Source organism: Camponotus vicinus, unplaced genomic scaffold (assembly GCF_025532165.1).
Source record: "Camponotus vicinus isolate PSW18456_S1 unplaced genomic scaffold, iyCamVici1.0 SCAF_2, whole genome shotgun sequence".
Classification (NCBI taxonomy): Eukaryota; Metazoa; Arthropoda; class Insecta; order Hymenoptera; family Formicidae; genus Camponotus; species Camponotus vicinus.
Window position 1 is genome coordinate 21,960,077 of NW_028141956.1, and position 25,454 is coordinate 21,985,530.

The following is a 25,454-nucleotide window of genomic DNA, read 5'->3' on the forward strand; positions in this document are numbered from 1 at the left end:
TCTGCTGATTGGCTATCGCGTCGACTTCCGCCGCGCGGCAAGCGTTGCCGCGTCCTGTGTGCAGGAGCCCTAAGAGTCGCTGTGATCGGGTGTCCACCCACGGGTGTGAGAGAGATAGAAAATGATTTTTCTCTGTTACAGCGCACTGTAATGTAATCTCAGTTTATTATATAACTGTATTAATAGAGTTATAAGAACTGTAAAATTAAGTAGACTAATGATAAAAATGCAATGGAATTAAAAATACACCAATGACTAATAAATCATTAAACATTAAGCATATTTTATACTCAAATGGGGGCGATAAACATGAATGAAATCCTTGCACAATTTATTAAAACAAATATTTAGCTGAGTGGCATAAGGCATGGTTTACGGACATATTCTTTTGAACCCAGGTCGCGGTTCGATTCCATCTGCGATTTTTTTTTCTAATTATTTGCACAACGCTAAAATTGTAAATTATATACCTCATATTTTATATATAAAAATAAAGTAAATTATATACCTCATTTTATTTTATAATATTTAAGCAAAAAACGGGTTATTCATTACTTACCTCACTAGAATATCCAGAAGTGCGATTTCCATAAAAAATATTTTCATTTTCGTGATTAAATGCTGTACTGTTCCCAGCAAACACCAAGTATAACAGTTATATAATTGTTAGTTATAATTTCCTACTCAACAATATAATTGTTATCTAACACATAACAGTTATATAACATGTAACAGTTAGTAATTGTTATTATTGTATATGTATATGTATATGTTACTGTAACAGTTATTATTGTTGAGTAGGAAATTATAACTAATAGTTATATACTGTTACTTGGTATTTGCTGGGTTGTTTTCAAAAGTAATTCCTAAAGAAATATATTATAGTGAAGATAAAGCGAATGGACATTATTTTATACTCTATTGTTTAAATATTGCTGTAAAAATGAGTAAGACATTACAATTATTTTATTGTAAAAACTTGTCATTAATCTTGTCAATAATCTTCATATCGATAAAGATAATTTCTAAAAGTTTCAATTTTACAATGCAGACATTGAGATGTACTGTATTAAATTTATGGTATAAAGTATTTATTACTACAAAAGGAAAGTTTGCTTTTAATGGATGTATTTAAAAAAATGAGCCAATTGATCGTTTCGAGTATTTTTACATAACGACCCCAATAGCCAAGTCTGCTAAAGCAGATCTTGTCAGGTAATCTGTTACAAATTTTTGTCGACAGAAAGATTACAGAATTGATGCAGGTTCTGATATATCATGTGATGTCGGCAGAATGTCAACAGAAATATAACAAAATCTGTTCACATAACTGGACAACAGATTATCAACAGAAACCGAGCAGAACTTGTTGATATAATTGACGGCACATTGATGGCAGAAACTGAACAGGATCTGTGCGGCGCAATTTTGACAGCAGATTGGTAACAAATATCGAGCAGGATCTGCGCAATGAAATTTGATATCAAATTGTCAGCAGAACCCGAGTAGAGCCTGCTGATGTAACTGACGGCAGATTGATGGCAGAAATGGAACAGGATCTGTGCGGTGAAATTTGATGTCAGATTGCCTGTAGAAACCGAGCAGGATTTGCGCACACAATATCTGATAGCAGATTGACGGCAGAAGCAGAACAGGGTTTGCATGATTCGATAGTTCCTTCATTTACCGCTATGTGACATACTTTCTCGCAATCAACCCAGATAGCACGAATGTCAAAAAGACCTCAATTAGAAATCTTATCAGAGATTGCTCTCCGAGCTCTCAATATGATATCTAATGGATTTCAATTTTAAGAAGTCTATTATAAGATTTCTTTAAGATATCTTGTTTAAGAAATTAATTTTACGAGATCAATAAGAAATCTTTTTTCAGCTGGTCAAATAGATTTCTTAATTAAGACAACAGAACGTGTTCTTGTATCTGATGTCTTTTAGATTTGTTCGCGCGCTTGCGCATTATAAAATATACATGTGCTCCAGACAGTGGCTGCGGTCGGGAAGACGCTCTGAATGCTTTGAAATATCATTCTATCTTTGTTCTGAAACCGGCCCCGCATATCAACACTGACTCCGCGGTGTACTTTATTCTTTGTGCAGCTATAGAAGAATGCATCGTGTTGTCATGTGTGATTGATTTATGATTTATAGGTAAGAGATTTATGATATAAATATTAATTAAACAATAAATGCTATCAAAGATAAGTACAAAAAATGCACGATGTAATTAAAGTAATGAATATAAATGTTAAACATAATCAAATCCAAAATAATCTATAACCTAACCAAATTTATAATTTTTAATATATTTTTATTATATAATTATATTTATAGTATCGACAAATGAAACAAAATACCTATAATAATATATATGTAATGTATTTATGCACATATGTAGGACATATATAGGAATGGATATTTTCTCAAGAAGAGACTGTTTCACTGGGAATCTTCAACTGTATAGGGAACATATATCTCTTTTATTATAATATAAACTTGAAGAAAATCTATTGATCTAATTAAAACTTTCGAGACTAACGTCACCACATCTTCTGATAATACACATATACAGGTGAGAATTTGATAATTTAATTTTTTCTGCAGATTAATTTTAATATTACTTTGCAATAAATTTTTTAAGTAGAATTGCTGTAATGTAAAAATAAGCAACACAAAAAGTAACAGTAACATATATAACATCAATATTATATAATTTCCTACTTATAACAATGTAACTGTTACGTACAAGGCATTTTTATTATTGCATGTTACATTGTTAAATGAGAAATAATATTATATACTGTTATGTTTTGTTTATTGGGAATAATCATTCTCTTCATTTTTTCGTTCCATTATAATTTTTTTAATAATTTTTTAATAATAAAGGATAAAGTAATAATTAAATATTCTTACATATAAAAAAAATATATACAAAAAGTTGAATATTCTTATTGGAACGTTAAAATTTATAGTAATTTGTGTACGTCGCTAATTCTAACTAAAAATCCTAAATAACATTCATTTTATAAAATTTTAAAAGGAGAAACTTTATTTAACATTATATTTAAAAGAATCAAAACCATATCAATTCCAAAACCTTTTTTAAAAATTAAATATAAAAGTATGACAATTGGGTTTACAGTTAAAAAAACATGTACTCGTTAAAGATTGAATTTATTTAACAAAAGTTTTTAATAACAAAAATATAAAGAGGAACTAAATAATTTTATTAAATTTTTTTGTTACCATTTTTTAAAAATATTAATTATGTTTTTCAGAATGTTGTTTTAAGAACATTAGAAATTGATTCTAATTTTGATTAATAGGACTTATGGTCAGTTTCTTCAACGTTGGATAACTTCCAGATAAATTATATCTTTGTCTGTTTTCAGATAGACGTTCTTAAAAAGAAACAAAGATATAGTTTAACCGGAGGATAAAATTATCCGATGGTTAAAAAACTGACTATATTAGATTAATTAAATTAATAAGTCTCATTTATTAGGTTAATTATAAAAATAAAATATTTAGACGTAAAAATGCCCAAATTGAAAAAATTGCGGGACCTTTCGCGAAGTCAACAAAATCGCCGTCTCAAAAATTTTTTAATTTTGAATAAAGATTGCGGAGATTTGAAAATATCAACTCGATTAAAAAATGATGTAAATTTATCTACAATTATGAATCGGAAAGAAGTTTTACATCAAGTTGTAGATATAAATGAAGATTATGAAGAAATTTTACATGATGAAAAGAGTGAGTCTATAAAAAATGAATCATTACAAAATGTTTTAAAACAATATAATTCAACAAATAATTATAGAAAATTTATCAATAATAACGTTTATGATGATTGTGAAAAATGTAACAAAATGTGGCATGCAATGAATATTTTACGTGAAAAAATTTCCATATGGGCAATCACATATAATTTGCCACATAATTCAGTCAATGCCTTATTACATTTATTCAAAGAAGCAGGTGTAAATGGATTTCCATTAGATGCACGTACACTTTTACGTACACCAAGAATAACTGAATTAACAAAAACACATTCAGGAGAATATTTGCACTATGGTCTTGAGCATGCATTAAAACAACAGCTTCAACTTCTATCTAATACTGATATTGAACAAAATTTACAATTAAATCTTCATGTGGATGGTCTACCAATCACAAAAAGTTGTCAAAGCGTATTATGGACGCTTTTAGGACAGATTGCTCATTCAAATTGTCTACAACCATTTGTAATTGGAATATTTCATGGCTACTGTAAACCTTCACAACCCGAAGAAATACTTAATGAATTTTGTGCCGAATATTTACATCTAAAACAGAATAGTTTTATGTATCAACAAAAAAAATACATGATATCTATTAGAGCTGTATTATGTGATGCACCTGCGAGAGCTTTTGTTACTGGCATTGTTGGGCATAATGGGTTTTTTGCATGTACCAAATGCGAAGTAGAAGGTGATTATGGTAATAATAAAATGGCTTTTCTGAAAGAAGATGCACAATTAAGAACAGATGAAAGCTTTAAAAATCGAACCAATGCTGAATATCATAAACGTCAAGACAAAACACCTTTTGAACTTATATCTTTATCAATGGTGTCTCATTTCCCATTGGACTATATGCACCTCGTATGTCTAGGAATAGCAAAAAAGATATTAGCACTTTGTATTAATGGTTGTAAGACTGTAAAGTTTTCAACTGCAGTTAAAAATAAATTATCAGAAGATTTGATATCTGTAGCAAAATGGATTCCACTAGAATTTGCAAGAAAAGTGAGAAGTTTGGATGAGTTTTGCAGGTGGAAAGCTACTGAACATCGTACGTTTTTATTATATGTAGGTCCGATTGTTTTACAACGATATTTACCAGAAGCAAATATGAAACATTATAATTCTTTGCATTGTGCAATACGTATCTTATGCGATCCAATTGATTATAAATATAACAATGAATATGCGTATAACTTATTGCTACATTTTGTTCAAGTTTTTAAAATACTTTATGGACCGTATAATGTATCCTATAATATTCATAATGCCATTCATCTTCCAAGTGATGCAATGAAGTTTGGACCATTAGACACATTCAGTTGTTTTCCTTTTGAAAATTATCTAAAGAATATTAAACATTTATTACGAAAAAGTGATAAACCATTGTCACAATTACGTAAACGATTAGATGAAATGGCAAATTTTAATGTCACAAAAGTAGAAATTAATTCAAATGATTTATTTCCGTTACTATTAAATTCAAATAAAAAACAGCTACCTATGGGTGTTTCTGCGTCCCATGATGAAATAAAATTTAAAAATTTTACATTATCATGTAAACGAAACTCAGATTGCTGTTGTTACTTAAGCGATGGATCCATTTGTAGTGTTTGTTATATCGGTAAAAAAAATAATCATCCTGTAATCCTCGGAATTACTTTGAAAGATCCACAGTTTTTATCTAATTATCCCTGTAATTCATTAGACCTAAAAATCTGTTGTGGTAATAAATGGTCAAAATTAAAAGAATTTAAAGCCACTGAAATTACTAACAAAGCTGTTAGATTATTTTTTGGAGATACTAACTATTTTTTCCCTATGCTTCATACAAGTAAATGACGTCAGTTTACAAGTAATCACATTTTTTCTTATTGAAAATTGTAATAAAAGTAGTATTTGTATATAATATTATATATAATCTAATTAAACATTATTTTACATTCAGATATGTATTTCGTTGCTTTTTCAAACGACTGGTGTGCTACTGTACCAGCATGTTGGTTAAATATAAAGATCAAGAAATTAAGATGGCCACCGAAAAATAATAATGTCACCATTGAATGTAAAAAAGCATCAGAACCAAAAGAAAATTGGAACACAATAAAGTACAACAGACTATTAGGACCGTTTGGTAAATTCAATTAATGATAAGTAACTGGTTATCTTAAACATTTTTTACTGTGATTATTATTAAAATTATTTTATTCAAGGTACTTATAATGAAGCCAGAGCTGTAGAAATTTCAGTGATAGATATTTCTACTAACGATGAAGAGGCACTGGTAGACATTATTAGTAACTCTCAGAAACTTCCAAAGAAACGTATTATTAAAAAACCGGCATATTTACATTCATCTACTGACGAGAAAGATAATGATGACGAATCGATACGTAAGTATTAGTTTATATTTTCTCCAACAACACAATACTAATAAAATTAAAGTTTATAATGTTTATATAACAGTCAAAAATAGTATTAAGACGAATGCTGCGCCTGTAATAGCGGATCCACCAAAAACCTATAAATCGCATGTTAATAACAAAAAAATAGAAACTTCAACAGGAACAAAAAAAAAGGTACAAATAATTCTTTATATTTAATATAACTTCATTATACTTAAAAATGTATATAAATTAAAAGATAATTCCCTAATTAAAAAGAATTCTTAATATTAATTCTTAATATTTATAAAAAAAGTTTCAATTTACATATAAATTTAATAAGTTTTTAAGATAATAGTTTCGTTTTGATTTAGTTTCTTGTACGATTTTTGATTGAGACGCTACATTAATATTAATATTATACAGAAAATACAAAATAATTGTCTTGTTGTATTAATTTATCTTAATCTTTTAGTATTAATTTTTTATATCAAAATTGATCATTTCTTTGTGTATTCCCTAAATTGTGAAGCTTTTATTGATGTCTTTAACATTTTTGTTCTAATTATTTTAATAGATTTAACAAAGTCTTGCAGCTATGAAAATGCTCAAAAAGATAAGCAAAATAATGATAACAACAATAATGATTTTTCTAATGAATCATTTGAAAATGATGAATCATTACCCTTGGATTATGGAGATTATTTGGCAGATTATTCTTTCAAACCAATAAAAGAAATAAAAACAACTGTTAAACCTGTTCATGAACATATTGACAAAAATTTGAAATTTCAAGAACATGTAAACATGAAAGAAAATTTACAATTGAAAAATGTTGGTAAGTTTCGAAAAAAAAACATAGAACATAAATTTACTCTATTATTATGTAACATTTGTTCAGAATATCCAATTTTTTTCTTTAGATTCACATCGCTCACATAATCAAGATCTGTCAATTTTACATAATAAGCCTAAAATTCTCAGTGTAATTAATACAAGTAAGTTTTGTTGTGCATTCACAGCATGTACTGCATAAAAAAGTTTTAATTACAAATATTAATTTTTAATTTATTTTAAATATGCTTTATAAAAGCATTATTTCAATATTATTTCAAGAATGTTGATTAAGATCTAATTAAAAAATTGTAAAAATAGTTGAGTACAGAAATTTTTTATTTACTACGCTGTTTGAAGTTGATTTGAAAACATTCAAACATTAGTTCTTTTTATTTAAATTTAATTTTTATTTTATTAACAATAAACTGAACTTTTCATTAAACCATTATTTTATAAAAGATTTAATCGAATTCTAAATTATAAATGTGATATTATATGTATGTATAAGCGAAATTATATTATTTATCTTAAGTTAATGAATCTTATTGTTTTGGTTTAAATAGATATACCAATAGGAATTGCAACATCTGCACAAAAAGAACAGGAAGAAACTCATTTTCAAGATTCTAATTTTTCTGACAATGAGCAAATATGTACTAATGCTTTAATTAATGATGATACAAAGGAGTCCTCTACGCATCAACATCATACTGTTGTAGTAAGTACAGTACAGTAAATAAGCTTGCTATACTGAATAAATACATTTTTAAATACATTTTTTAAATAAATACATTTATAGAGCTAAATACATTTTTTACTCAATTTTTTGGTAACTTTTTGAGAGAAGGAAAAATGGTTTAAATTTAATTGAGTTGTATAAATTCAATTAAAATATAATAATGTCAACTGACTAACATTACGTTTCTTTTTGCAGAAGCATGTCGTCATAATCTACAAGTTATTTTGCATAAGATAAATACAATTGATATGCATTTAGTAGATTTTTATGATAATGAATCCCAGCGAAATAATGAAAATAATCTATTACCACAGTTTCCGATTGTTACAGTTCAAGAATTAGAAAATTTTAATAAATTATTAAGGGAAGATGCAATAGCTCGTACACAATATGTAAGTATTTTATGTATTACACTTTCTAAATTTTTTAAAAACTTGATTTTAATTTTCCAATATAACAATAATGCTCATAATCATGAATAATTTCTAATTACATTGATTATTTGTCTTATCTATCTAATTATCTATTTATCTACCCACATAAGAAATATATAATTTGTTATTTTTCATTTTAATCTTATAAATAAGCGTACAAGCTTTTTTATTACAATTTAACTAACGATATCGATTAAATTTAAGGTCTGTAATTTTAACTGTTTTTGATTATATTATAATACTAACATATTGTATTATTTTTTAGAAAAAAATAATTAAAAATATTGGCGGTAAAGATGTTAAAAAACATGTTCGACAAGCCTTGACATTAATATTAAATGATGAATTGTCATGTAAATTATCATGGACAGGACAGAAAAAAACTATCAAAGTAAAAGATATGAAGTTCGTGGACATAATAATAGGTACATGATTTTTATCTTCAGTCACATCTCATCACATCTTTTTTATATTCCTTTGAATCACTATTATTATTATTATTTTTATTATTATTTTATTTTAGTAATAAAAGTAATAATAAAAATAAAATTAGTATACATTAGTAATAAAAAATTAGTGATGTAATAACTTATGTTGTAAAAAATAATAACCATAGTTGTTTTACTAATATGAAAATGGTAACAGTAATTACTATTTTTAAACATTATCATTAAAGTTTTACATCAAAAAATTTATTTTTAAATTTTGTTTTTATTGTAATTTGTTCATTGATACTTGTTCAAAAGTCTTTATTTTTAAATTAAAATTATTACAAGTCTATATTCAACAATATTTAAATGTAACATCCTTCATCCATGAATTACAATAACAAATGTCCTCATGAGTCTCATAAAAATTGCCAATCATAAAGTACCCACACAGCACATGTAAATTCCGAGAATGTTCTGAGAATATCACAAAAGTATATTGCGTATGTTCCAGGAACATTCGAAATACATACTGCGATATACTGAGTATGTACTAAGAATGCTACTATGTCCGATTTTTCCTGCTTCTCAGTACATACTGAAAATATCTTTTAGTATATAATAAGTATATCTATAGAATGTCTTGAGTATGACATTGGTATATACATATATGTACTAATAATGTACTAATAATATACTCAAGACATTCTATAGATTAACTTATATTTTCTATATTTTATATATAAATATAAATGATATATGTTACCGTAAACACCCCATATCCGTTTTTTCATATACTTACTAGTAAAAATATACAAATTTTGACTACTAAGTATACGGAAAAACAGATTTCGAGTGTTTACGGTACATATATATATAATCCATTTATATTTATACTATAAATGGATTATTGGTGTAAAATATTAACATTTTGTTCACATATAAAATCTTTTTATTCAAATTTCTTAAATATATGTTATAATTGCACATATATTATTTGAACATATAATTGCACTTTTATATTTTTTTATATAAACATTTTACTTATTATTATTTATTATAAAATTTTATTCTTTTATATATTTATAATATACTTTATATATATGAAACACTTTAACACATACTATTAAACATTTACATAAACATGACATTTTTATAGTTTATATGTTTAGCTATATTATATATATATTTAAACTCTAAAAATCTCGTCGGTGCGGACTCTGTCATTTAAAAATTGACAGTCCCAGCACCCACCGGCGAGATTTTCATAGAATTCTTCTTAATGAATATAAAAGAGTTTACATACATTATAACATTCACTAAAAAAATTTTAGTACTGATAAAACAAAAGAAAACTTAGGACAAAATTGTGTGTGTGAGTTTTGAAAAATGAATAAATCTAAAGAATAGCTACTTAAAATAAAGGACGGATAATCACCGTAATTATAAACGTTGTCAACAATAACTCAAAACAAATTATAAATTATAAAGATTCAAGAAAAGACTGAAGAAAAATTCAACGAAGTACTATTTTAGTCCTTTTCACTATTCAATGTTTGTCTCTGCATACGCTCTTTGGCATGAGCCAACCATATTTTTATTGGAGCTGAAATCTGTTCGTCTGTAGCATTGCTGTGCAATTTTCTTACTGCACCTGGAAAAGTTTTTAAAATTGTTTATGAATTATTGATAAATAAAATTTCTTTAATTTTTTTAAAATTTCAAGTTAAATATTGAAAAAAAAATTTCGACCTCATTTCTACAATATATGTATACAGATGAGCGTTTAAAACTATAAACATATAAAACAATTGGAACATTTCTAAGTAATTTAATAAATAAATTTTAGTTATTTTTAAATTCATTTTGCCTCTAACATTAGCATTAATTAGTACTTTCCAGTTAAATTATATATACATAATTATATATTTGATACGTAAACATTTTTGTAAAATATAAAATAATTTAGTGTAGTAGTGAATTTAAATAAGACTTTAGTAATTTTAAATCGTTTTACAAGTAATTGCAATAACAGCTAGTTTACTTACACTAAAAAATATCATTAAATCTTACTTGATTTGTTGTGATTTGTTGAGTCCGCAGTTTATATTTCCTTGTTTTAAATATATATTGTAAATATCCCACGTATATATATGTATATAATTTTTCTTATTTCCCAGAAAGTATTAGATCACGAAGTTGATAATAATGTTCTTTTTGTGCAAACGCTGTAACATATAATAATAATTTCACATAAGAATACATTTAATATCTAACATATATTTAATAAGCTCTATGTTGTTACTGCAATTAACTTTTAAAATCATTTTAAAAATTAATTGCAGTAATAACTTAGCTCTTACTTAATCGCACACTATATAATTAAAATATGTTATAAAACTCACTTGATTTTTGCGAATCCAGAGTTTTACTTTTATTTTTTACATATCCCATCTATATATATATATATGTGTGTATGCGGAGATACTTTTTCTTTAGAAAGATTCTGCAGAGATCACAAAATGATAATTGATATAATATACGACAATTGATAATGACGTCCTTTTTTGTGCAAATGCTGTAACATAATAATAAGAATTTCACATAAAAATACATATTTTTGATACATTATAATATTCGATTGTGAGGTTATAATTTGCATTAATGAGGTTAATTTGTGTGTTTATAATTATGAAGTATTAATAAATCATTGAATAGCTTTTATAAAATACCCTTTTTACATTTAATTTATTTGAAAATAAAAAGGATTACCTGCGATTAATCACAATCGTAATATAATTGCACCAGATTGCACATAGCACTTGCACGTGGTCAGTGAAGAAGAAGAAGGAAAAGACAAATGACGGCAATAGCGGAAATTACGTATCCAAAATGGCATACATATCCGGTCATAAGTAAAAATGCGCGTAATTCAATAGTATATTATGAGAATATACGAAAAATAATATACTATAAGAGATATTAAAAGTACATTCTGAGAATATACGAGAATATACGAAAAATAATATACTACACAAGATGTTCTGATAATATCCTGTGAATATACGAAAAATAATATACTACACAAGATATTATAGAGATGTTCTCAGTATATTACGTACAGTACGTACATTCACAGAATGAATATAGAATATTCGTACGATATCATGTGCTGTGTGGGCGTAATATGAGTATTTTTGTTGCAGTAAACTTTATTTCCTAATTATATAACTTTTGATTTCAGAGACTATAATTAATTCTGAGCGTAATTGTACAATCTTTGATGTACAAGAAACCATTCAAAAATGGTTACAACATGCAAGTGATAGAGTGCGTTACGTTGAAAAAAAACACGCTGAACATAATTGAAAACTTTTGGCATAAAATTTGTTTTTTTTATTCATAATATTTTATCTTCATAGTTTATTGTTTATTTTATAATGATTTGTTTTCTTTTTTCATAATAATTCATTTTATTTCTATTAAAAAATTTTTCACAATTTTTTTATTTTATATTAATATTATATTAGTCTATAAATAATATGTATTAAAAATGTTAAGTTCCGATTAATATTCTAAATATAACAGGTCTGCATGGTTTTGATGTTTGGGTGAAATGAAGTAGTTTCATACGTAATTTTGTGCACTGAATCCGAATCTGACCTCGGAATTTGCCCATCACATCAGGTTTTTAAGACAAATAAAGTTAAAGATGTAAAAAATGACTTTATCAACTTCATGTATTTATTTTAGAGACTAAACTTTTTAAAATATTTTCAATAATGCCATTATATATTATAGTACTAGTCTTCCCCTTCAAAATCCTTTTCTAATCATCTTCGTACGATATTTTGTTCCCAAGATACACTTCAAAAATGTTAAAAGAATAAATAGATACATGTATAAATTTTTAAATTTTCTATAACTTAACTAATATATACATAGTATATACAGTACAGTACAAATTAAAATGCTGAAAAACAGCTAAATGATCTTATTTGAATGAAAGTTAAAGAAAGTTAAGTTATAGAAAGTTAAAGAACTGATATATATTTTGCACATGTATTCATTTGTAATTTTAATATCTTTAAAGTTGTGTATATCGAAAACAAAATATTGTAAGAAGATGATTAAAAAAGATTTTGAAGGGGAAGACTAGTATCATGCAATGGCATTATCAAAAATATTTAAAAAAATTTTGTGCCTCTAAAATAAATATATGAAATTGATTAAAGTTAAAGATGTAAAAAACGTCATTTTTTACATCTTTAACTTCATTTATCTTCGAAATCTGACGTGATGGGCAAATTCCGAGGCCGGATTCAGCGCACAAAATTAAGTAGGAAACTACTTCGTTTGTTCAAATATATGTCTCAAGACTGTCTATTTTTGTGGCTTGTGTAATCAAACCGTCCAAAGTTCAATAAGTTTAATTTATTAAAAGTCAAAAAATGTATTTTACATTATAAATATATTATATTATAAAATATATGTCTTGGAAATCATTCATTCTCTCTCTCTTTAAAGCTTCAATTTACTCTGAACACTAAAGAAACACGAAGCCTCTGATGAAATATTTAGCAATAAGCTCTCCAAAGGAAAAGATGTGAATGACAATGTAAAGGATGAATATAATGAAGAAAAATATCGTCCTTTATTATCAAAAACCTCTCTTGGAGAGCTTGCTAAATATATCACCAAAGACTTTGTGTTTTCTTAGTGTTTTGAATGTTTTAGAATATAAGTCTTATTAACTTCATAAACATGAACTCCTACAGATATCTAGTTTAAGATATCTTTGTGATTTCTATTACAAGATATCTAAAAAAAAGTAATCTTTTTGATGACTATCAGAAAAAATCTTTTTTCTCTCTCAATACGACGCATAAGAGCTCTTTCTGAACTCATTATGTTGTCTTTCTAAAGAAATTTTTGGATGTCCAAATCTTGCATGAGAGAACATTAAGAATTCTTTCTATTATCAACTTGCTATCTGGGAAATCTCTGTCAAAAATATATATAAAGTCGCGATTATTAATAAAAGATCAAAAATATAGTAACTATTTCTATCACTTTCCGACAAAAACAGTTACGTCACATCCTCGTCGAGTCCACGTATTTTACGTGGCTTACGTGGATGCAGATTTATCCACGAATTATCTACGTGGATACAACTTTCTTTTTTCATTATTACATCGAGGTACTTTATTCTCGAACTATCAATGTAGATTTCATGTGGATATTTCTATTGAAATTATGATTAATCATTCAACTCATTCGACTCGGTATATTGTAATGTTAAAAGATATTTTATTAAAATTTTTCAATTGTAATTTTGTATCTGAAATATTTCAGAAATATACCTGCATCATGTTTTTTATAATTATATTATAATATTATAATATTTATATTTTATATAATATTGTATTTGCAATATTTCTGAAATCTTTCAGAAAGATAAAAAAGTTTGCTAAAAAAATGATTATATCTGTATGTTTCTAAATATGTAATAGTACATATGTATATAGAATATGCTTCCTCGCTTTGCCGCTATGCGGCGCTGCATCAAATTAGCTAACTCGTATTCAACTTTTCGTCATAAAGTGTATATAAAGAACTGATACTAACACGGTCCGAAGTTTATTTTTTCTTTTAAGGACCGTCTACGATGGAAGTAATATTGGTGGAGTGGACGGTGGAGTAAGGCGTAAGCGAATGGTTCTTTTCCATTTCGCATTACTCCTAGTCTTTACTCCACCGTCCACTCCACCGATATTATTTTCATTGTAGACGGTCCTTTAGTCAGTTTAATTTAATAAACTGATTTAATTTAAAATAATTTGTTTAATAATCTGGATCGCTTGTTGGGATTCAGAATATGGAACAGATTATTTGAAATTAAACGGATAAATGGGAGATAGCCCACACAGCAAAATATATCATAGAGAGATCTAAGAGATATCTAAATATCAGAATATCTGATTTAAATAATGCTACTCAGATATGACTGGGATATCTATAAGATATCTTCCAGACTGCAAAAATGTATGATTTTTTCATCTGAGATATGATATCTGATCTTGCAACAAATCAGATAGAAAAGATTATATTTTCGTAAAAATATTATTAGAATATTTTGATAATTAAGATATCAGATATTCTGAAGATATCAGATATTCTGAAGATATTCAAGATATATCAGATATCAAGATATCTCAAATACAACAAAAATTTATTGACGAAATGATATCTGATTTACGTCTGAGATATAGATTGCTGTGTGGGAGCCTATTTATATATTGCGTATATTAAAAATAAAATATAAATAAAAATAAAATTATTCTTATGGCTGAGTGTATTTATATACTTTTATAAATGTCCAAGATATTCACTTATCAAAAATGAAAAAAGTAATATGTCTCGAAAGTTCATGAAATTTTCACATAGATTCCACGTAGATTCTAGTACCGTTTTTGAGCGGATTATCCACTCGAATATATACGTGGATTCAACGATATTAGTCTACGTGGTAATAACGTGGATTTCACGTACTGTTTTTGTCGGGTTAATTTCTGACATCTGATACAAGCAGATGAGATTCAGAATATTAAACTGATTAGAATCAATAGGATAAATGGTAAATTATTCATTTACTGCCTATTTGAAGCATAAAGCAAGAATTAATTCTAAATAAATTATATCTCGTTTTATAAATTAAATTACTTTTACTTTATTATTAATTTAATTAAATTGAACTAGTCCTTCGTTATGTGAGAATAATTACAATATAACATATATTATTATACATTATGTCATATCAGAAAAAATTGTAATTAACCGATAACTCACCGATAATACTCTTATTTAGCACCTGTAATAATCAATTTTATTGCATTTATACAACATTAATATAAATAAGCCCAAATCTTGTTCAGTTTCTGCTGTCAATTTGCCATCAGATTGCGTGCGCAGATCCTGCTCGATTTCTGCCGAGAATCTGTTGTCAGATTATGTTTACAGATTCTGCTCGGTTTTTGCCGCCAATCGAGCGTCAAGTCATGTTTACAGATCCTGCTGGATTTCTGCTACCAATCTGCTGTCAGATTCTGTGAGCAGGCTCTGTCAGCAGAATATAAGCTGAATGAGGACGCAGTTGATGTCAGTCTGCTGATATACTTTGATTAAATCTGTTACCAGTCTGCCGACATACTGCTAACATTTTGCTTACGGGGGATTAAGGTCCATATTCTGAAACCTCTTTTATTGATAAAAGTGCCTCTAAAAGTGGCTTATAAGCCTTCTGATTGGCTATAAGCCATTTTTAGAGGCACTTTTATCGATAAAAGAGGATTCAGAATATGAACCTATAAGTTCCGCACATTAATTAGGCATTCCACTAGATGATATGAAAATGTACTATTTGTCAAGAGCATTTGTTCTTAAAATTATGTATCACACACCAGTAGCACCTCAAAGGCGCCGATTATGCATAATTAAAAAATACAAGACAACGTTCGTGTCAACATTTCCGTAAATACTGCATAATTATGGCAAAAAATGGCTAAATATTATTTTTTTTTACAAAACATTGATAATTTCAGGGAAAAGTGCGTTTGTAATATGCAACGATATCTCTTGCGCTCGTGCGAAGCACCAGGGTGTGATAGATACTCTTAAGTGTTATAGAAAAAGATATAGGAAAAAAATAATAACGCAATATCGTAAAATATATGATTTTAATAGTTTGTTAATTTTGACTGTTTCTTTTTTTTAACAAAGGGCCTGAGCAGAATGGCTGCCTTATAATTTTAAGACTATGTTTTATGCCTTAGGTCTTTGTCTTAAGTAACGCACAATACTGTGTGTTATGTCCCGAGTCTTATGTATACGCGAACGTTTGTAAGAAATAAACGTTCGCGTATACATAAGACTCGAGACATAACACACAGTATTGTGCGTTACCTAAGACAAAGACCTAAGGCATAAAACATAGTCTTAAAATCTTAAGGCAGCCATTCTGCTCAGGCCCAAACTGTACTGGCAACAGTAAGTTTTGTTGATGAGCACGTTGCCTCATTGAGATTCCCACCCGATCGCTGCGACATATGGTGGCAAAATCAAACACTAAAAACTCCTTCAAATTGCGAGTCACTCACTGTACCTAAAAAGAGCCTGAGTTGCAAGACCTGTATACACGACCGTGGGTGAAACTGACCCTTATTCTGATTGGTCAATCAAACGCTTCAAAGGATCTTCAGCGTCCCTTTGGTTCATATTCTGAATCCTCTTTTAGTGATAAAAGTGCCTTTAAAAGTGGCTTATAAGCCTTCTGATTGGCTGTAAGCTACTTTAGAGGCACTTTTATCGATAAAAGAGAATTCAGAATATGGACCTTTGACCGCAGCCTACATCGGTGGCATAGCCGCTCTCAGGCTTCTCTCTGATATTGACTTCGTAGTTCATGTCCACGTTTTTAATGTCCACAGAGGGCGTCTCGCTTTCAGAAATTATCTAAAAACGTGATACATCTCTCATTCTTCTTTCTGATATTAACTTTGCGAAGGTTGATGTTTGTATTTCAGTAAATAAATAAACAATTATCAAGGTATGTAAAATGTAGTAATCTAGTACACATTTGTTTATTTAATTCATATTTAATATTGTTTTACAGCACAAAAATTATTTACAAAAATTTATTTTGTTAATTTTATATATTGTGTATTGTAATTATGTAATTTAATCCTGTAGTATATTCTAATGTAAGTTAATGGAACAATTAATAAAAATTAATAAGTTTATATATATATATATATATATAAACTTATTAATTTTTATTAATTGTTTAATTAATTGTTAAATTAATAAGTTTATATATATATATATATAAACTTATTAATTTTTATTAATTGTTCCATTAAGGCCCTGCGCACAATAGGAAAAATATTAAATATTAAATATTAAATTTATAGAAAGAGATAAAGAGAAGAGAAGAGTTCCTTTCTCTTTCTCTCGTTCTATAAATTTAATATTTAATATTTTTCCTATTGTGCGTAGGGCCTAACTTACATTAGAATATACAACAGGATATATATATATATATATATATATATATATATATATATATATATGTTTCATATCATGTCATGTTTATATAATAATAAATAATTAATAAATTAACATATAAAGATATAATATATGATCTTTTATATTAATATTTTTCACTATAATCTTTTGTAATAAAGTAAACAATAATTATATATAATAATTTAATAATAAAAGTTTATTATATATTTGTATTATTGTAACAGATGTCTGGAAACAAGTGTCGTAATTGTGGGTCTACAAATATTGAGACCGACCCTGCACGTGGAGATGCTATTTGTATGGAATGTGGTTTTGTATTGGAGGATTCAGTTATTGTTAGTCAACCAACTTTTGAGGAATCGTCCTCTGGTAAAGTAATGCCTAAATACTTTGTCCCTAATGATAGTACAGGTGGTGCTACAAATTTTGGTGCACGTAAGTCATTTAAATAATATTCTTTTTTCCTTCTTTTGAAAGTTATAAATTGTCTTAAAATCCTTTAATTTGCAGGCTATTTCAATGAAAAGGAATCTAGTAAACAGACCTTAGAAAATGCAAGGAAAGGTATAATACATCTTGGCATGCAATTAGGGTAAAAAATTTTTGTCTCTTTATGATATATGCATATAATTAAATGAGATCTATTTGTAAAATTTTCAGAATTTGAAATTTTTATTTCAGCTTAGACGAGAATGACATCAGCATGTCTGTAAGAATTTATGAATCGGCTTTAAAACGTAATATGACACGTGGGAGAAAACAGGTACATAATCAGGCTGCTTGTGTATATATTACTTGTCGACATGGAGATAATCCTCGTATCCTTTATATTTACAATAATGCAAAAAATTTATCTAGAATCTAGTAATTTTCTTATTTCTCTTTTTTTTTACAAATTTGCTATATTTGTACAAATTTTTTTTAATATACATTAGTTGATTTTTATTAATATATAATTGAATTTATTTGTTAAGTCATATGTAGAGTACAAATGTATATAAAAGAGTATAAGAAAGGAAAGTATAAAAAAATAGAAAAATTCTTAACAGTTTATATAGTTCTTCATTCTATTATGCTTATCGACATCAGTGATATTCTTCACATTTGTGTTTATGAACTTGGACGGACATATCTACGATTTATACAAGCACTTGATGTCAATTTAGTTTTTGCAGGTAAGCAACTTGCATATAACTATATATATGTATTATAACTTAATTGATAATTATATATACAACAATTAATAATTGATATTGATGTATTCTGCTAAAATGCAAACAATATAGACATTAGCCATGTTAGTGGTCAGTATATAAAAATCTATGATATATTAATCCAATATATTTTACTCCAAATATGGCTATCCTTACATCACTGTTAGAACATTACTATTAATGTGATGTAGTAACATACACACATACAAAATGTTTCAAACAGATATTTAAAAAATTTACGGGAAGAGACTTTTCCAAGTCAAAATAAAAAATATTCGTATAAACATGTGTCTGAAAATACTCCATTTCTGAAATGCAATCCTTGAAAGGTGTGGCTAAAAAAATACTTTTTACAAATAAAATTATAATCATACATTAAAATTAAAAATCTTAAGAATACATAGTACATTTGTAGGTCATGTGGAGTAATTTTGATATTACTGTTGCCATTTTTACATATAGTTAGATAAATAGAAGCAAAATTTTTAGATTTATCCCAAAAAAATAAACTATTAAGAAGTCAATTTTTTTCTAAAATTAAATAATTACTTAATGCACTTTTCAAAGTAATTGTAAAGAGATATTTATTTTAAAAAGATATTTGGAAAATATATATTTTAATTTTTTTTTCAATACTTTATATTTCTGACATGAAGTATTTACAGATACTTATTTATAATTTTTTTCATATTTTGACCACAGAAATTTACTATTAAATTTCTTTTAATATCTTTTTTGAAACAATAAAACAATGTACACTACCCTCCATAAGTTTGGAAACACATTGCATTTTACAGATAAACAATCGCATGGCAGCAATCTGTGCAGATTTTTCATATGAATATATTGCAAGACGTTTAAATAATGATATGACGCCTGTTTATACCGAAAATATGTCGAATAATTATTACGCGGCACCGAACTGCTCGGAGTTAAATTTCGCGCGTTGATTTGTTCTGCCAATTAGTGCTACTACAGCATATCAGATGCTGTAGTGAAATGCCTGTAATGTTTACGCGCATTAGAAACATACATCAGAGTAATAAGAACTCATTTAAGTGCAGTTTGATTTTAGTTTCTGTAAAAGTAACAAAAATTACTACAATCATTAAAAATGGCTCCGACGTGCCAGATTCCATATGAATTGCGAGTCAAGATTATTATTTTACAAGAAGAAGGATATAACATCCGGCAAATATCAAAGAAATTAAAGTTATTTTCTTTATATTGTATACCTTTATAGAGTGTTTCCAAACTTATGGAGGGTACTGTATATATTTAACAATAAAAAATATATAATTTTTTTATATATACTTAATTTTTGCAAATATTTACTACGATCACTATATAAAAATCATCTTATACATATATATCTATCTGTATATACATATACAAGATAAGGAAAAAAGGTCGGAACCCTGAAATATCTCGAAAAATATAAATTTTATAGAAAATTGCTTCAGATAAATGTTGTAGGGTTTAAAAAGATCTATTTACTGATCTTATCACTTTGATCTTGAGTGGCGTCGTCAAGGTCATGACAAGATCACCTTGAATGTTTTAAATGGAACCCCATATTTTTTATTGCATATTCCCATAGCTTATCTCGAGAGCTTTCCAAAACACTTAAAAAAAAAAAAAAACAAAAAAAACATAGAGGGGAGAGAGAGAGATTGATTGATTGATTGATTGATTGATTGATTGATTGATTGACCTTTATTAGCTTTCTCAGCTATTTGTAGTATACAATTTTAAATTACATTAAATAACATTAAATAATATATATTCCTTTAACATTCGCTTAAATGGTTCGATCCTATCACAATGTTTCATTTCGGCTGGTAAATCATTATATAATTTCACTCCTTCATAAAACATACTCTTTTGCGCACTTCTTGTTCTGCGAAATTGTATTGCAATATCTCCGGCTTGTCGCGTTTGTCTTTCACTTACATTTCCTACTATTTCTAGTCTATTTCGTAGCTGCTCTGTCAGCAAATTCTTTACAATCTTAAAAATAAATAAACATACATTATAATATAGCCTCTGTCTTATGGACATGAACTGCAACGCTTGCAGCATATGTTCCACTTTGGTATACCTATCACACTGTAATATAACCCTCATTGACCGATTTTGCGCTACTTGCAATTTATCCAGTTGTGTTTCTCCCATATCCATTAACAACGTTGCACAATATTCGAAATGAGGTGCTATGATTGCCTTATATACAATACATCTAGTATATGCCGATATACAATTTCCTATTCTATTTAAAAAACTCGTCTTCTTTCCTATCTTTTTTAACATACAGGGTGTCCCATTTTAAAAGTTCCACCCTCATAACTTTTCAGGATTAACGTTTGAAGGAAAACGACTCGGATAAAAGTTGTAGGGAACAAAGGCTCATGTAGCTTATCTCGAGAGCTTTCCAAAACACTATAATAAAGTATTTCTTCATTCAGTACTTTTCGAGTTATGAGGCTTGAAATAATTTCTTAATTTTATATAAACCATAAAATATCTAGTAAAATATTCATTTTTCGATTATCTTACCTTAATACTTTTATGTACAAAATAATGAGAGGAATCAACTGGTGTAAAGAAAACAACTATGTTTTTTCTTTACACTAATTGATTCCTCTCATTATTTTGTACATAAAAGTATTAAGGTAAGATAATCGAAAAATGAATATTTTACTAGATATTTTATGGTTTATATAAAATTAAGAAATTATTTAAAGCCTCATAACTCGAAAAGTACTGAATGAAGAAATACTTTATTATAGTGTTTTGGAAAGCTCTCGAGATAAGCTACAAGAATAAGTAATAAAAAATAGGGGTTCCCATTTAAAAAACGGAAGTTGACCTTCAAATGACCTTGAAAATGACCTTTAATGTCGAATCCAAGGTCACTATTAGATAGCCCCCTTTGTTCCCTACAACTTTTATCCGAGTCGTTTTCCTTCAAACATTGATCCTGAAAAGTTATAAGGGTGAAACTTTTAAAATAGGACACCCTGTATAGTCATAATGATCTTTAAATCGGTTTATCATCAATAATTATTCCTAGGTATTTCATTATTTCTACTCGTTCTATCTCAGTTCCGTCCAAGCATTTCAATACAATATTTCCTTTCAGTTCCTTTCTTACACTCTTAACTATCATATATTTTGTTTTTCCTGCATTCATTTTCAATTTATTTATATTCATCCATTTTTCTACCATATTAAATGCCATATTCATTTCTGACTCTAACTGCTCACTACTTTCACCAGCTACATATATTAATATATCATCCGCAAACATTTTTATACTACATCCTTCAGGGCAAATTTTAATTATATCATTAATATATACAATAAATAACAAGGGTTCTAGTACAGATCCTTGCGACACTCCATATTCAGTGGCAATTAATTTAGACCAGTTATCGTTGAAACGAACCTGCTGCGTTCTATTATTTAAGTATGATTTTAACCATTTTAAAACCATCCCTTTAATTCCATATTGATATAATTTTTCTATTAATCTTTCTCTATCTATTGTTTCGAAAGCTCGCTTAAGATCCATAAATATTACTCCAACCATTTTTCCTTCGATAACTATTAATTTCCATTCGTCAACAACAGTTTGAATTGCCGTTTCACACGAATACTGTTTTCTAAAACCTGATTGATGTTCTATTATAATACTATTAAATTCCAGATACATTTCAATTTGCTTCTTTACCACTAATTCTAACACTTTCTCATATATTGGTAGCATATTAATAGGTCTATATTCATTTGCTTTTTTAGCTTTTTCTATTTTTGGAATCGGTATTATCGTTGATGTTTTCCAACTCTCTGGACAGCAACCTTCCCTCAAAGAATTATTTATTACTTCAATAAACTCTTCTTTTATTACATTAAACGTTGACTTTAATACATCGCTAGTTATTCCTTCTTCCGTCCCTTTCTTTTTTGGTAATTTTATAACAATTTCCTCTAAATCCTCTACATTAATCATCTCAAAGTTTTCTACAATTCCTGTATTTTCAATAATATAAACAATTCTTCTATCCGTATCTCTAGACTTATCAATATTTATAGATTTCACTATGTTACTTTGTACGTAATATATGTTGAATTTATCAGCTATATTACATCCGTTAATGTCGTCTATTATCTCAAAATCTATATTATCTATATCTTTTGTACCCCTTGATTCACCTCTAATTAATTTTTTCAAAGTTTTCCACATTTTCGTAGGGTTTTCTTTATTACTATCTATCATATCTTCATAGTATTCCTTCTTCTTTTCCCTGATTAATTTAACTATCGCATTTCTTTCAGTTTTAAATTGCAATCAATTCTGTTCCATATTGTCGTACACTGCCTTATTATATGCTTCATCCCTTTTATTTGCTGCTTCTCTTATATCATCTGAAAACCATTGTTTCCCTTCCCAAACTTTTGGAATTCTAAACTTTTTCTTAGGTGCTATAATGTCCAGTGCCTCTGCTATGCTATCAACAAATTTTTTCGCTCTCCTATTTACTTCCAAATCTTGATCTTCCCCCATTCTGTTTTCCACTAAACTACTAAATTCATCTATACTAAATTTACTATAGTCTCTGGCATTAAATCTCTATACTTATTTTTAATTTTATTTAAATATAAAACGATTTTTAGCCACGCATGATCTGTTATTTTTGAGAGAGAGAGAGAGAGAGAATTTTGTATAGTGAGTGGTATAAATATTTACAAAAATTGAAGATGTATAAAAAAATTCCTTATGTAAAAAAATATTCAATTAAATTTAATTTACGATAGGAACATCATATGTGATAAAAACGCCTTTTTTTAGATGATGGCATTAAAAAGATTTCAAGGTCAATTTTATTTCTTTAAATGGATCGCTATATTTCTAAGTTATTCAAAACAATAATTGTTTTTAGGATGTACTCAATATATTTTACAATATCAAACAATATATTTTATGATTCAAAGTCAATCAAGATCATTAATATTAGATAATAAAATTTATCAAATCAGTTTTAATGGCAATACGAGTCGAGTGTCGATGTTATAACACATTTATTTATTATACAATCAAATAAGCATGGAACAAAATACAAAGAAAGGATAGCGAACGTTTCGATCCTATTTTTGGGTCATCTTCAGCGCAAATGTGATGATGTGATAAAAAAAATAACAAAAGTGTTTTATATCGGAGTCAATTACAAAGGATGCCGTCTAAAGTAATAATAAATGTCTCGGTATCTCATTATCTTGACGATGCCTATGTAAAAATAAAGAACAAGTCAGAACAGTCTTAATTTCGTTTTAACTTCTTATCTTTTTAATTTTTATTTCTTCTTGACTCTATGTTCAGTTTATATTTATTTAAATTATTTTTTAAAAAATTGACAAAATCTTTTCAACCTCTTAATTTTTCATGTTGAATTTTAGTACTTATTTCTATCTTTGTTCATATTAGTTTACATTATTTATTTAACTTATTTCACTTTTTGTTCTTTATTTTTGTTCTTTATAGATAGGCATCGTCAAGATAATGAGATACCGAGACATTTATTATTACTTTAGACGGCACCCTTTGTAATTGACTCCGATATAAAACACTTTTGTTATTTTTTTTTATCACATCATCACATTTGCGCTGAAGATGACCCAAAAATAGGGTCGAAACGTTCGCTATCCTTTCTTTGTATTTTGTTCCATGTTTATTTGATTGTATAATAAATAAATGTGTTATAACATCGACACTCGACTCGTATTGCCATTAAAACTGATTTGTTTAATTTTATATTTCGAGTCTTATACTTTTTATTAATTGTAATAAAATTTATGAATGTATGTACTTTTATTCTTCACAATAAATGCTCAAACCCATACAGCACAGAATATTGCAGCAATATTATCAGGGATGGGAAAGTTACTTTTTAAAAGTAACTCGTTACCGTTACTCGTTACCGAGTCAAAAAAGTAACTCGTTACCGTTATTAGTTACTTATTTGTAAAAGTAACTAGTTACCGTTACCATTACTTTTCAAAAGTATCGATTCGTTACTTTTCCCTTTTTTTACTTTTAATGTCAACAAGATAGAATTAAATAAAAAATTTACTTTGGTAATATTTTTTATTAAAATATTAATAAAAGCAACAAACTTTTTGTTTTAAATTTACAAAACCGTAAAAAATTTAAAGAGATAGATTTTAAAGCACTTAACATGTAACTTCACATGTAAATAAAAAAATTTTAATTTCCATTAAATTTATAAATACAGCTAAATTTACATTCTTTTTGTGCGCTCTCGTCCGATATTACGTCAAACTTAAAAGCTGGCCAATCACATCCATTCCTCAGAAGAATAGAATAACTGTGATTGACCAATGATGTCATTAATCGCTCTCAGAGGTGTCTGTGAAGCCGGCACGACAATCTACGAATTTCAAAAAAATACTAAGAGTTCTGATAGCACTTTTCATAGTTCTACAATTCCTGAAAATTAATAAATAATTAAAT

At 27.4% G+C, this 25,454-nt stretch overlaps 3 protein-coding genes and 2 long non-coding RNA genes across 10 annotated transcripts in view; 3 read left to right on the forward strand and 2 right to left on the reverse strand.

Annotated features, from left to right (window-relative positions):
* Positions 1-1,159: 1,159 nt before the first annotated feature.
* LOC145966166 (uncharacterized) lies at positions 1,160-8,154 on the forward strand. Of its 4 annotated transcripts, none has more exons than XM_083090046.1 (9): positions 1,162-2,168; positions 2,416-2,589; positions 3,410-4,853; positions 5,751-5,936; positions 6,016-6,195; positions 6,764-7,024; positions 7,110-7,184; positions 7,587-7,741; positions 7,958-8,154. In XM_083090046.1, exons 3-9 carry the CDS (start codon positions 3,557-3,559, stop codon positions 7,997-7,999), a joined length of 2,196 nt encoding a protein of 731 aa, XP_082946172.1. In that variant the 5' UTR covers positions 1,162-2,168; positions 2,416-2,589; positions 3,410-3,556; the 3' UTR covers positions 8,000-8,154. The 4 variants fall into 4 exon arrangements, with proteins under 4 accessions (XP_082946173.1, XP_082946172.1, XP_082946174.1 ...); XM_083090049.1 differs by having other exon boundaries at positions 1,165-2,168; positions 4,230-4,853; XM_083090047.1 differs by lacking the exons at positions 6,764-7,024; positions 7,110-7,184 and having other exon boundaries at positions 1,160-2,168.
* Positions 4,011-5,980, reverse strand: LOC145966169 (uncharacterized). Of its 2 annotated transcripts, XR_014436981.1 has the most exons (5): positions 5,304-5,978; positions 4,902-5,146; positions 4,605-4,669; positions 4,419-4,519; positions 4,011-4,345 (listed from the first exon to the last, which is right to left on the reverse strand). It is a non-coding gene; the product is annotated as an uncharacterized LOC145966169 (long non-coding RNA). The 2 variants fall into 2 exon arrangements; XR_014436980.1 differs by having other exon boundaries at positions 4,012-4,345; positions 4,605-5,146; positions 5,304-5,980.
* LOC145966167 (uncharacterized) lies at positions 8,011-13,129 on the forward strand. The gene is made up of 3 exons (XM_083090050.1): positions 8,011-8,154; positions 8,462-8,621; positions 11,869-13,129. Exons 1-3 carry the CDS (start codon positions 8,011-8,013, stop codon positions 11,991-11,993), a joined length of 429 nt encoding a protein of 142 aa, XP_082946176.1. The 3' UTR covers positions 11,994-13,129.
* LOC145966168 (uncharacterized) lies at positions 9,554-11,551 on the reverse strand. The gene is made up of 4 exons (XR_014436979.1): positions 11,397-11,551; positions 11,030-11,202; positions 10,698-10,852; positions 9,554-10,278 (listed from the first exon to the last, which is right to left on the reverse strand). It is a non-coding gene; the product is annotated as an uncharacterized LOC145966168 (long non-coding RNA).
* Positions 13,130-17,071: 3,942 nt separating the features above from the next.
* The window catches only part of Brf (Brf RNA polymerase III subunit), a 73,433-nt gene continuing 65,050 nt past the window's right edge, over positions 17,072-25,454 (forward strand). For both annotated transcript variants that reach the window (XM_083092348.1, XM_083092349.1), the window contains exons 1-5: positions 17,072-17,229; positions 17,933-18,143; positions 18,219-18,300; positions 18,390-18,526; positions 18,767-18,883. In XM_083092348.1, coding sequence (XP_082948474.1) covers positions 17,933-18,143; positions 18,219-18,300; positions 18,390-18,526; positions 18,767-18,883 — 547 coding nt within the window. In that variant the 5' untranslated portion in view covers positions 17,072-17,229. The remainder of the gene's footprint in view (positions 17,230-17,932; positions 18,144-18,218; positions 18,301-18,389; positions 18,527-18,766; positions 18,884-25,454) is intronic.